The sequence below is a fragment of the Suillus discolor genome, assembly GCF_016758755.1.
Source record: "Suillus discolor strain FC423 chromosome Unknown F5147scaffold_510, whole genome shotgun sequence".
NCBI lineage: Eukaryota > Fungi > Basidiomycota > Agaricomycetes > Boletales > Suillaceae > Suillus > Suillus discolor.
The window spans coordinates 1-13380 of record NW_024541757.1 but is presented as its reverse complement, the minus strand read 5'-3'; the positions used below and the strand labels follow the sequence as shown (position 1 = coordinate 13380).

The following is a 13380-nucleotide window of genomic DNA, read 5'->3' as shown; positions in this document are numbered from 1 at the left end:
TCCTGGAGAGTTTTGACTGAAAATTGTGTTAATCTGTATGTCGCTGATGAAGGATTTTACTGAGTTTGATTCTAAGTGTGTGTGCCTGGGGAACTTTGAGTGTGAAAGGCTTGAAGATCAGAGGGAGTAGGTAGCCTAGTGAGCCATTTGCCAGGGATTGAGGTTCAGTTGTCACTAAACGGTCGAGTTCAATGGTCAGTCATTTTGTTCAAAGTAGCTGACTGTCCTTGACAGGAATTGACAACAGTGATGCCAATTTCATTCCAGTCATCAATTGTCCTATAAAAGTGCGGCATAATTGGCACTCAGTGAGACAACAAAGAGGGATGATGACAGTGAGACTCAGAGGTGTTGCTTATCACCGCAGTCTAACTAAAAATAACACAAGATTCGTACAAAAATCACTAGGAGTTAGCAAAAGCGGGCATATTACAGTTCAAAAAAATGGTGCTACATTGAAAGAGGGAAGAAAATATTTTTGTCCCAATACTTATTGAGCCAGAATTCTTCAGCGTGCTCCATACTGTTATATTGAGTGAGACGAGGGTCTGCACTTGCACCAAAGCGAGGGATAACATTAACAGGCGCTCTGAGCTGAGTGACTGGTATCACATCACCAATGCGAGTCCCGTTTGACCGTTTCGCCCTCTTGAGCACTTGTAGCTGCATAGCTGATTCGCGCTCGCTATTGTCAAAGTGTTGCACGTAAGTGAGGAAGTGATTCTTCAGAGTCCCCTGTGTGCCCGTCTTTCTAATTGGACATAGAATAAGCCTCATTTGAGCGACAACATGACCTAGAAACTCAAGAGTTAGAGAGCACTTAGTATAATGAAAGAAGATCAATCACCGCGAAGACCATCGGCAGGCCATGAGTGCCCTTCCTCATTATTGACAATAACAGTGTCATACTGACCAAATGGCCAAATTTCAGAAGGTGGTGTGCAGTTCAGGGTCTGTGCAGGCCGCATGCTGGTGGCATTGTGAAATTCTGTATCCTGGAGCCGAAGTTTGAACCATATTTGCAGTTGTTCAAATGGAAGTGAAGCATTGCACACAGCCCTCCTAGCCCCCCCAAGCGGATGAACATGACCATATCCGTGGATATCTTCATGACGAAGGAAGTCAGTGATGGCTGGTTGTAAGTCGGGAAGGCCGAATCTAAGGGCAGCATCATCGACGGAGATGGCCCTGATTGATGGGCTGTAGGCGAGATGAAAGGCCGTACGTCCAACAACAAAGGTGCGCAATGGTAGAGGGACTGTCCCTACCTCCCTGTGTCGGAGAACCTTTCCCATTGTAAAGTAGTCAGTGATTGGACGTGCATATCTAGGGCACTTGACCGTGGCCAAGAGGTCTGCAGGGAGATCGCTGTCGTCGTCATCGTCGTCGACATCAAAATCAATGACGTCATCAACGTTGAGGTGTTGATCTAGGCTGGTTCGTAGTCTCAAGTCTAATAGACTTGTTGCGAGATCAAAGCGACGACATTTATCTGCACGGTCAAGGTGACGACAGATTTGTGAGTCGTAATTGTTGTTGTTACTTGAGCGTGCAGGATCTTTTATCTCAGTGATATGTGCATGATCCGTAGCGTCTGCACTCCACTGCATGGTGACACCGGTGTTGCGTATACTGGGAAATATATTGTGCATAAGCTCTATCTTCGGGATGTACCAGTTATCAATAGGCTTGTTGCATTGTCCACGACGAACCCAGCAGCTGTGATTGCATGTTTGTTGGCATGAAATTCGGCCAGTGCTGCGGAAATACACTCGATATTGTGATCGTCTATCTGTGGTGACTGTACGAGATAATGGAAGTCTGTCAGAGCTCATACAGCTGTCATCACAGTGCTGGGCACCGCATCTGCACTGACTACAATAATCGAGCACTGGATGTCACGTTGGGCACGCCCTGTGACCTGCTTTAGCTTTGAAATGCCACCATGGAAATGGCGAAACCCTGTCACAGGCTGCAACACTGAGAAGCGGAAATCAATCTCTGCTTCCCCGACTGCACATGTAATCCACTTGAGGTCGTGGTCATAGAACTCTCGGTGAAGATGGTGGAGGGTTTTGGGAGTGAGGAAGTGTGATGGGTCAGCAAAGAGCCAATCCTGCCAAAAAGGTTTGTCGACACCATTTAGATGAAACCTCTGTGCTTCGCGGAAGAAAGCTTCGATATCATTGGAATTGACCTTGCTCCGGACAGCAGCTATTTGTGCGAGTGTCGTTGAACTAGTTCGGGGCTCGTGTTGGAAAGGGTCGCCAGATTGCTTGAACATGGCCATAGTAACTGGCGAAGTTTTTCCACCAACGGCAGCCAACATCATGGCCTCCAGAGTATCGACGATGTAACTTGCGAGAGGAGTGAAACAGTAGCGACTATGCCCAACAGGATCTGACAGCATAATTCCTTCACGGGCTGCCAGCTTTAGCGACTCTAAAACGATATCCAGGCATTGATGGACTAGACGATCCCCTAGCATACCACGCATACATTTATTTTTATGAAGGAATTTTGGTACAGGGAGCAGGGCAGTGAGCACGAAAGAATTAGACGATGTCTTGAGTCGGGTGGACATGTGTATATTGGTGAGGCTGATGAGGAGCGGGTGTGCGATTCTGTCGCCCATCATCATAGATATATTTGTCTTGTCGGATGATAGAATAGTCCCAAGCAGCATCGCACCTCGTGGTAGAGCCAACTGCATCGAAAACGATGAGTACTGAGAGTGCCTTGAACAAGCGAAGCTACGCACCTGGATCTTCCATGCATCATCTCCTATCATCCATTCAGAGTACACACGGCACAGCTGCTGCACCATGGTATACACCTTGCAAGGCGTAAAGTCTAACTGGTCGTGAAAGGATGGATGGTTGAGAATACTGGAGATACAATCTAACAGGTCGCGCCAATATAAGACGACTGGTGTTTTTGTCGGATGCATTGTCTCAATTACTTGAGACATCCAGCGTGGACTGCTCGGCAACATTTCTGCTCTGCCTCACAGTTCCTTGGCCGATGAGAATGACAGAGGAAGACCCTTAATCTTATCATGCACATTGTTAGACTCTACCAATTGAAGATATTGAGTACTTACTATCTCAAGTGACAAAAAGCTATCTATCTTCCCCATGCTTAATCCCGAATGAAGTAGCCATGACGCAAGTTCCCAATTTTTTGGCCACTGAATGGATAGTAAAGATTTGTTGCATGGTGCACGCTGTTCTCATCTGAGTTGAACAAGTCAAGGAAAGTATGACCTGTGCCATACGTTTGAGAAGCTCCGGGGAACCAGTCGATGAAGTCGCCAGTCGGTAATGTTCCTTCTTCATTGATGAAACTGCCAGTAGAACCACCCTCATTTGAATCAATGTCATGTCCAGTATCCTCACCCCAGCCTCCAGATCCGTCATGGTCTTCGTACGTGTTTGTGAGATGGAGATGATCGTCCGGAATATCGAGCTCATCACCATCAACGTTCATAGACTTGGTTCACGCAGACTCCAACTGTATCATATCCTGTAGCCAGGTGCTGCATCCTGAGCGAGGCTGATTCATATGACAGGCTACAGCAACCTCATCTTTGAATCCACCTTTACTGCACGAAGGACACTGAAACATAACAGTATTAGAATAGAATGTATAGGTGTGAGAAAAACATGGACATGTGTGACGTCAAAGTCAGCTCGGACTTTACTGAATCTACTGCATAGAATAAACAAAGGCCAAATGAGTCAGCATTGCATATGATAATATTGATTATTTTAGTACTTATGTCTGAGTCGACCCCACTTGTTAGTCTCAACATCCACAAGAACATCCCCACTTCAACTACAGCATCTTCTCGCTTCCCTCAGTGCTGTGTTTCGCGTGCAGCTCACCTCCGAGTGCCAGTGAAAATCGGCAACCACGACCACAATCTCTCGGAATTGTACGATGTCACCAATGCTATTGGCTCGATGGTAAGTGGCTTGATATTTCCACCAGCAACCTATTGTCTAACATGTTTGTAGACTATCAAAGACACGGATGATCTTGAGGCCGACTTGCTTATGGAACTCGCGAGAGCGAGACAAGAGGTATTCAGAGCCGAGAAATCGTTGGCTAATTGCGTGGTCCGTGAGCATGAAGTTTTGGCCAATCTATCGAAGTTCAAATCCAGCATATCCAAGCGCAAACTTGACAAGGCAGACGTCGGATTGGGATACATGCGGATTGCCTTTAAAAAGCATGGTCTTTCTCACCAGGCGCTTCCTCATGCTCTGGATGGTAAGTCTTCTAATACATTGATATTCACGGTGCTATAATGGACAGGCTACAGGTTCTTACATCGAGTCGCAGGCCGCCAGTCAAAATATCACTATCCAATTGGATTGATGTAGGACCAGTGTATTTCATGGTCGCGCACTGTTTGTTGTATTACCTTACCGAGTGTTTTTTTAATGGAATGATTCTTATCGCACTGGCAGTATCTAGCACTAGTGATCTAAAGTTTATATTGGTATCATGCCATTGTGTGATACTACTACTAACCAGGCTGGACTTCAGAAGTGGGCACTTCCAACGACACCTCAGTCATCTGTCAACTCAAATGATACTCTTCCTCATGAAGAGATATTCTCGTCATTCCTCATTACCTTATCAAGTGCATTATCTAGCACTACTAGTATACTAGTAGTAAGTTATTCAACATTTAGTAGTATTGGTGGTTGTTGCTCAACTGAGACAGCGCTAGCGCTGGCAACCTTGAGAGCTGTATGTCCTGTCAGAGCTGTGCGAAATACTTGTCTGTGTTTGTATGACTTTTGTGAGCGCTGTCCGCTCTGTGAGAGTCTGTGGGAAACTGTGGGAAACTGTCAAAATAGGCATTATCTGGGGAGAAATTTGTAGTTTACTGATGACTTCCATTAGTAAATTCACACATTTCTTGGCAGACCTTTTTTCAAAAATTAAAACTTATTTTCAACTTATTGACACTTATTCACCTTTATTCACTTGGCTGTTTGTTTTTACAAGTCAAAAAAAGAAGTGTATGACACACAAGTGCCAAAAAGTAGCATAAGATCAGAAAAGTCAGTTCAAGTATTTGAAACAAAAATAAGTACAGCAAGTAAAATAAGTAGTTCAACTTGGTATGTAACCCGCAGTGGGTATCCCATGACCCATGTATTCCTGTACTAGATATATGGGTGTAGGTACAATGTATGTCAGTAGTAGCAACACGATAATGAGATCGACAGACTCACAAACTGCAAACAGTGGGAAATGACTTGGATCAGCATGGCTCTTGCTCGAAGGAGGATCGACACTCACTTCCTGCAAATGGTGGGCAACAACTTGGATCAGCATGGCCCAAGCTTGAATGAGGATTGACACACTCACTGTGGATGGTAGGCAACAACTTGCATCAGCATGGCTCGAAATTGAATAAGGATCAACACACTCACAAAGTGTGAACAGCAGGAAATGACTTCGATCAAGCTTGAATGTTGATTGACCACATCAATTTTTCACACAATCTCAACTCTCATGTGCACATGTCACATTTGAACATCAATTTTTTACACAAAGTTCAACTTCTTCATTCTCAACCTTCCACCAACTTCATGATGCCATGCATCATCTCACATGCCTCCAGGTAAGTCCTTTAATTTTTATTGTATTGTACTAATGTGTTTGCCCTGGTGCAGCCTACCCACTCACAGCTAACCTTACAGCCTCACCCCAAAATATTACCCTCAGTAAGTCTTCTATTTGTTTTTTTTCTTGTCTTTCATTCTCTCGCTTACTGCTCTCAGCATCTTGTCCTCCTCTCAGCATCTTGTCCTCCTTCTGGTGTCTTGTCCTCCTTTTGGCATCTCATCCTCCTTTTGGCATCTCATTCTCCTCTTGTGTCTCATCCTCCTTCTGGTGTCTTGTCCTCCTCTCACATCTCATCCTCCTTTTGGAGTCTCGTCCTTCTTTCGCGTCTCATCCTCCTTTTGGTGTCTTGTCCTCCTCTCGTGTCTCTTCTCACTTACTTGTTCACTAGCATCTGAGTCCTACTACGTAGCACTAGTACTACTAATACTACTTTGTTATATTATTTGCTTTGTCTGAAATACAATATTCTGTGGTTATTATCTCAACAACCATCAGTAAACTACAATTTTCTCCACAGAATGTACAAATTTTGTGTTTTTGTAACAGCCAGTGACAGAGTTGCACAGTGCCACCACAGGCACAGCAAACAATAGCCACACATTTCCAGTCACTCACAGTTTTGCAAGACCTTGCACCCTACTAGTAGGCTAATTATTGCCAGTGAGCTTGAGCACTTAGTAGTTTTCAATTTGAAAATCAGACTTGCATGAATTTCGTCGATTCCAAATACAAACAGAACTAAAAATAAACATGCAACATATATACTAACATATGGAGTATTCACAGCATAATACTATGAGTTGAATCAAACCTAAGGGGAGACATGAAGTCAATACTAGAATCAATCAAGCTGGGCGGTGAGGCACCGGCCCTCTGCAGCTTCTACCGAAATCACTGATGAATTTGCTGGTATCAGTAAATCTCAGAATGCCATGACATCATTTCATAGTAGTATAAATAAACTTACTTTGCAAACAACTCCTATGAGTTTGACCCGGAGTTGAACAACTTGGAGGAATGGCAGGAGTCCATCCATGGTTCTTGAAGACAACTCTCATGCAACCTAGTCCAATGTCCATATCATCCACCTGCTTCTCTGCCTCTTTGGCTCAAAATCTGAGCAGGCTTGCCAACATTTCATTTTCCCTTACAACACAATCTGCCAGTACTTTCTGTGCCCAATAAACTTCATGTTTCGCTCTTACAAGGTTCATGATAAGATTAGCTCCTGAGTTGGTTGGATCCTGTGTAGACTGTTCAAAAGTAAGGTGCTTAAAACTTAAGAAAATTTGATTGACTTCACCATGGAATTGACGGCATTAAGAACCTTGTATAGATCAAAAATTCCGGGTGACAGTCCTTCGCAACATTGTGAATTGGATGTACCTGACACACTTGCTGACAATGATCGCAGAATGCTCATCATGGTAGTGTAGGAGAGTCAATAGTATCAGAAAATGCCAATGTCGAGTCTCGACTCAAATCAATCAATCAAAGTCTTATGCTACTACCTGGCCTCATGCCTCACTGTCCATCATGTGGAAAAGTCCTTAAGGACCATATATCTATTGCTCATCATATGAGCCAGCCCCAGTCTAGCTGCAACACCTGGCTGGATGATATTATTAAGCTCAATACCATAATTCCACCCACCAAGGATCATCCCATGGACCCAATGAACAATAATGAACTTCCTATGCCTTATTATGAACCAGGACTTGGAGATGAGGACAATACATATGTCTTTTATGGTCAAGAAGAGGACATCGCACTGGAAGCGCATGATGGAATTTGGGACCAGGGCAAAGATGCAAATAGTGAAGTCACAGATTATTTTCCCCATTCCCCACTTGCCTATGAGGATGGCTATATGTTCTTAGGTTTATTCGACACTGACAAAAACAGAGGTCAAGCAGAAATGCTCCCCAGTGGTCCACATTGGAAGTCCCAAATCATTCCTACGGCACATCCTACTAAGTCACCCATAATTCTCTATTGGTGTGACCCATTAGAGTGCATTACAAGTATCTTCAACCACCTATTATTTCATGATCATATGGACTTCACACCTCGCAAGGTGTACACCACTGTGGAGAGGCTGTGTCACATCTATACTGAATGGATGACGGGAAATGACGCTTGGGACATGCAAGTGCATAACAAGTTGAATTTCAATGTTTTTGGCTAATGTATTCTTGAAGTCAGCAATACCAAGCGGCACAACTCTTCTTGGCACTATCCTATTATCCGACAAAACAAACATTACTGCCTTGACAGGTGATCATGTAGCTCATCCACTTCTTATTAGCTTGGCCAATATACATATGAATATGTGACTAAAATCTTCATTGAGTTCTTTCGTTCTCACTGCCTTACTACCTCGAAGTTCATTCATAAGGGGAAGCAGATGAAGGGTGTATTGGAGGATCACCTCATACATCAATGTCTAGACATTGTTCTCGAACCACTCAAGCAGGCTGCTCGAAAGGGTATCATGTTATCTGACCCCATTGGGTAGAGTCATTACTGTTTTACTGCACTGGCAAGTTATATTGCTGACACCCCAGAAGCCATGATGCTGGCGACTGTTGGTGGAAGATGTTACCAGTGACCATGGCAATGTACAAGCACTTCGGGGATGACTTCTAGCATGAACCCCACATGAAATTGACGACTCTTGCACAGCTTGCTGTTGTCCACTCATGTGCTGATCCTGTTGACCTTGAGGCTTTCTTCTGTGAAGTGCAGAAGTTTCATCTGAATGGTGTTGCTGAACCGTTCTTTCAGGACTGGATACTCGCAGAGCCCTCCCATTTCTTTACACCAGAAACCCTACACCACTTGCATAAGGAATTTTTGGACCATGATGCACAATGGTTCATCTATGCCATTGGAGAATCCAAGATCAATTTCTGATTTTCTGTCTTACAACCCACCACTAGTTATCATCACTTTCCTGGAGGCATCTCGAAGCTTAAACAGGTCACTGGTTGCTGTCAACAAGACATGCAGCAATATATCATTGCAGTGTGGGCAGATGCAGCACCTGCATGTATCATCACTGCCTTACATGTGCTCATGCAATTCCGTTATCTCATCCAGTCACCACACCTTGATGACGATGATCTCAAGTACATCTCAGGCACATTACATGAGTTCCATGTTTGCAATTATTGACGCTGGAGCTCGCCGGGGAAAGGGCAATAGACCCATCACTCACTGGTATATTCCCAAGTTAGAACTTATGCAGAGTGTTGTTCCCAGTATCCATACATCCAGTGTCACAAGACAGTGGTCCACAGATGTCACTGAACATGCTCATATTACTGAAATCAAAGACCCAGTGAGGTCTAGCAATAATAATAACTACAATCCTCAGATATGTTAACACATGGACCGTGCAGAAGAGTGTTGTCGGTTTGAGCTTGCTACGAGCCTTTTAGATCGTAAGCAGTGTGCTGAGGAGCCAGAGGATGTAGACCCTGATGTCGACGATGATGTTGACACGTATGGCATTTCCCCCAAACCACAGCAGCCTAGACATATGTGTCCAATCATGAACTATTTTGCTATCGCCAGAGCTCTCTGGTGCAGAGATGAGAATTCAGTTCCTGTTCCATTGCGCTCATTTAGTGTTAGATGCACAGCCTTCGATCTTGGGTATGATCCGTCCATCAGGAGTATCACTGTCGACGGAGTCACTGTGAAATTTGGCCTACCTGATCTGTGACCAGCCATTGCTGACTTCCTCCAGTGTGAGGATACTCATGGACATCAGCACATTCATGCCATAGGTGGCCCAAGGAGAGCTGGACCTACGGCTGACCTTCCTTTCAACAAAATTCAAGTCTGGTTCAAGATTTGCTTGCAAGAGACAGACTTCCACAACACTCACACCATCAAACCTGCTTAGACACTTAATTGTGCTCCACCCAGTGGTCTCTAGACCTTGGGTCATTATGACACAGTTATTGTGGAGACAACTGTGGGCTATTCATGGCCCAGTAGTCATCTCTCAGGTGAGTTTTCTGTCTAGTGTAATGACACTTGTTCTAACATCAACTACTTACCCTGCAGGTCACACTGTCACTCAGATCAGGCTTATCATGCGGCCTATTTGTAAAAGTGGCATGCAATGGTCATGGCAAGATCGATTTCTTACCTATGTTCAATGCTTTGACTTATCGAATGATTGTGATACAAATGCACAACTGCACCTGCTCAAGCAGGCAAAACATTTGAATGGAGATTGGATGGGGGACATTATACTCCTCTCTCAACTGAGGGCGCCTGTTAATCTGTTCCCTCATTTTGGAGCCACTGTGGATAAGCACCTCACTGCATATAATAGTATGGAACATGCAATGGAGTTTTGGTTGAACGAGTTTTGGAAAAAAAGCACTTTCTTTGCCCTATCAGCATAGTATTTAGTTCAAGAAAAGATCAGTTTTTGGTTATGGGAGTGCACAGTACCTGTTCCACACTGTTCTGAGTGTACATAGCAACCATTGTTCATCCTGTGCACTATGCCATCCAGTTGTCATTATTGAATGATTGACCTTAGGAAGAAGCTGTCATCCTTTGTAATGGCTCCCCCAATACATGACACCCAAACAATGGATAAACTCACAAATTCTGAACTTAATTGTTTGATACTCAAGAAACGTTAACCTGCTAACAAAGACGAACTTGGCCACCTATTGACTCATATCTTTCAATCCTTTACCACTGAGATTCCTATGGTGGAAGAGTTTGCAATTCCTTTGAGCAGTGTTTCTCAAAGTGCAAGGCTTGACGATCTTTGTACTTTCATTGTTGAACCAGATGGGGTTCCCATGATCAACCTATATAATACTGACAAAAATCGGTGGAATTGGGTGCTTCCATTGTCATATGAACGCAACTGTTCACCTACAAAAAACAGGAAGCAGAAAGGAGCCGAGAGCGACAAGGGAGAGTGAATCTTGGTCAATGAAGCTCCTGCAAACATGGAGTTAGCCCACCGAATTATTGATATCCCAACCACCAAAGACTTGAACATCACTGAAAGCAGCCTCTCAGAGTCTATATCATCTGGTGGGGTAGGGTCATTTGATGATCACATGCTATCCGGCAATAGCAAGGGTTCATTGGACCCATCTAATAATGGGAATGAAGTGATGTCCAGTGAGGAGGACTTTAATCAATCTTTGACAGAACATATCTTTGGATTATTCTTTAACATTGTCTCTGTTGCTCTCCTTGCAAAACAGCCTGAACTTGCTCAAACACATCATTTGTCGTGCAACTGGAGCACAGCAAACTCAACACGCCCAGTACATGGTGAAGATATCAAACACAAACCAGATCTGGCCTTATTAGACAATGTCAAGGCCTGATGGGACACCATCAAGGCGGTATATGAGCTGACTGCTAGCCTGTACATACCTTTGGGTACCCTTGTGAAGACTCTCAACACCAAAGCATACCTACTTCTAAAACATCAGCCCTAGAGAAGATTCGCTCTGATGATCTCACTGTGCATCAGTTATCGTGAACTTTGTGTCCACTTATACGACCACTTGGGTGGTATCATAAGCACTTGCACTCATATCGACCAACAACCTAACAAGTACTTACAAATACTCTCGAGCATGGTCTTCAGTGATCTTGAGTGTGTTAGGTATGACCCCTCAATTAATATCTTTAGGCACACACTTGATCAAACAATAAAGTCATACTCAAATTGGTTCCCCATCCACATCCAGAAGGACTTGAAAGATTCACAAGTCAAGGCTGCCAGTGAGGGAAAGGGTGAGAGTGAGGGCAAGGGTGAGAGGAAGGGCAAGGATAGTGAGAACACATCCTCTCAGGACACCACTAAATGAAAGATGACGATGAGTTCCCTGTGGAGCTCCCTATAGAAGTACTTGAAGACCCTCTGCGTTCACCCCTTCCAGAACCTATCGGCAAGATTCATGTCAACGACCATTACTACAATATGCTAAAAATTATATTCTCAAGCTAGGGTCTTGTTGGGTGTGGTTCCATTTGTTACCTGGCCGGGAAAGATGATGAAGAATTCATTATTAAGGACCACTGGGTTCTAGGGGGAGAGAAGGAGGCTATGAATGAGATCAACATGATGAAGAAGATGAGTGGAGTCTGCAGTGTTCCTACCCTCATCGAGCATTGGTTTGTTGAGTCCGGGAACAAAGTCAATTGAACTGCAAACTATCAGTACAAAGTTTTGCGCAGCCTTAAGCACATCCTGAACTCATGTTTGCCTCGTCTTGAAGCCATGTGCGAGGCCTTTGCATAAATTTCGCTTGAAGCTAGAGTTGCTCAGCTCAATATGTGACATCATGAAAAGTAAGTTCTATATTATGATGTATTGAAGATTTTACTGACCTACTGTTTAGTTTAGAAGGAAGCAGTGGAAGAGCGCAAGGTTCTCCATCATGACTGCAGTTTGAACAATGCTATGATTGAGAATGATGGGCAAGACACTCACAGGATGCTGATAGACTGGGAGTTTGCTGTTAGTATTTTGAAGAGCAGGAACTACACTGTCGGGGGCACTGTTAGTGTTTTTATTTTGCCAAAGAATGCCATGTTTTAACAAAGAACATTTAGGGCACATTACCCTTCATGTCCTAAGCACTTTTCTTGCAACTCCACCTTTGTGATCCAGATGGAGCGGATGAACACAAAAAGCCTCCTGTTTGAAAGCAAAGGATGCCCCCCTGGTTAGGCATAGCTACCATGATGACCTCAAGTTGATGTTTTACATCTTCGTCTGGATCTGTATTGAATTCAGAGGTCCTCTTAGCATGAAACATAATCTTGACAAGACTCATGACTGGATACCGCATCAATGGTCTGTGTCCAAATTTAAGTTGTGCTGTGATAGCAAAACATCATTCTTCTGGCACATGGAGCACTATGTCAAGGAACTTAGCAAGCAGTTCCATCCATACATCAAAAAACTCCTCCCTATCGCATTGGAGTGGTACCATCTGATGAGAGAAACAACAAAGGTAACCTTCAATGACATAATTGAGATGCTAGAGAGACATATCACAAACCTTCTGATGAATGAGCCGTCACCTGAGCTCCTTGTCTCATGGTGGTTACTCAAAGGCCTCAAGGCAGAACACTCGGTAAGCAGTGGCGAAGAGGGGGAATCACAATCACTCATAGATGAGGCCCGCAGTAATAACAAACAAGTCATAGATTACTGATGGACCCTAGAAATTGCACCCAAGTCAAAAAGGAGTAAGACTAGATAGGTGTTTAGCGAAATGTACTTACATAAACTTGACTTTACTGCAAACACTTATGTAATCTTTCTTGCTTTGATTTGATATACATTCTGTTTGAGTCATGTTGTGACATCATGAATATTTCCAAATGTACATCTTCACTCATGACTTTAATGTTTTCTAGTGACTACTGACTATGTTATACAGACAGTTGACTCGGCCATCTTCAAAGCACACTTTCAGCTTCGTAAAATTTTCACCTTTACACACAGGCTGCAGTTGACTCATATTTCCAGATATTATTTGTGATGATCATTCTCATTCCCACCACCAGACTACAAAAAGCATTTTGGTAAGTGTCTGGTTTAATTGGTACTACTCATTATCACTCTCAGCTACAGCCCCAGTCATGCCTGCCCACAGTAGCCCTAAGAAGAAGCAAGAAATCACGGGCTGGGGCCATGCCACTCTCCACGTTGCAGCAGCC

At 43.8% G+C, this 13380-nt stretch overlaps 6 protein-coding genes across 6 annotated transcripts; 5 read left to right on the top strand and 1 right to left on the bottom strand.

Annotated features, from left to right (window-relative positions):
• Positions 1–450: 450 nt before the first annotated feature.
• F5147DRAFT_749292 (uncharacterized protein) lies at positions 451–3489 on the bottom strand (the record flags this gene model as incomplete). Its single annotated transcript, XM_041440130.1, has 9 exons — positions 451–794; positions 848–1688; positions 1709–1801; positions 1838–2237; positions 2391–2707; positions 2762–2981; positions 3012–3052; positions 3104–3190; positions 3226–3489. 9 exons carry the CDS (start codon positions 3487–3489, stop codon positions 451–453), a joined length of 2607 nt encoding a protein of 868 aa, XP_041284154.1.
• Positions 3490–3752: 263 nt separating this feature from the next.
• F5147DRAFT_784188 (uncharacterized protein) lies at positions 3753–4383 on the top strand (the record flags this gene model as incomplete). The annotated part of the gene is made up of 3 exons (XM_041442849.1): positions 3753–3968; positions 4020–4275; positions 4328–4383. The coding sequence occupies 3 exons, from the start codon at positions 3753–3755 to the stop codon at positions 4381–4383; spliced, it is 528 nt and encodes a 175-aa protein (XP_041284153.1).
• A 3181-nt stretch (positions 4384–7564) lies between these two features.
• On the top strand, positions 7565–7985 carry F5147DRAFT_552121 (uncharacterized protein; the record flags this gene model as incomplete). The annotated part of the gene is made up of 2 exons (XM_041430423.1): positions 7565–7801; positions 7851–7985. Coding segments are annotated over 2 exons (372 nt in total), but the record flags the coding sequence as incomplete, so codon positions are not given.
• Positions 7986–8310: 325 nt separating this feature from the next.
• Positions 8311–8826, top strand: F5147DRAFT_784186 (uncharacterized protein; the record flags this gene model as incomplete). Its single annotated transcript, XM_041442848.1, has 2 exons — positions 8311–8525; positions 8592–8826. The coding sequence occupies 2 exons, from the start codon at positions 8311–8313 to the stop codon at positions 8824–8826; spliced, it is 450 nt and encodes a 149-aa protein (XP_041284151.1).
• A 214-nt stretch (positions 8827–9040) lies between these two features.
• Positions 9041–9562, top strand: F5147DRAFT_784185 (uncharacterized protein; the record flags this gene model as incomplete). The annotated part of the gene is made up of 2 exons (XM_041442847.1): positions 9041–9352; positions 9404–9562. 2 exons carry the CDS (start codon positions 9041–9043, stop codon positions 9560–9562), a joined length of 471 nt encoding a protein of 156 aa, XP_041284150.1.
• A 1075-nt stretch (positions 9563–10637) lies between these two features.
• Positions 10638–12872, top strand: F5147DRAFT_661188 (uncharacterized protein; the record flags this gene model as incomplete). The annotated part of the gene is made up of 6 exons (XM_041434704.1): positions 10638–11015; positions 11364–11481; positions 11520–11608; positions 11657–11845; positions 12056–12211; positions 12483–12872. The coding sequence occupies 6 exons, from the start codon at positions 10638–10640 to the stop codon at positions 12870–12872; spliced, it is 1320 nt and encodes a 439-aa protein (XP_041284149.1).
• Between the last annotated feature and the right edge of the window lie 508 nt (positions 12873–13380).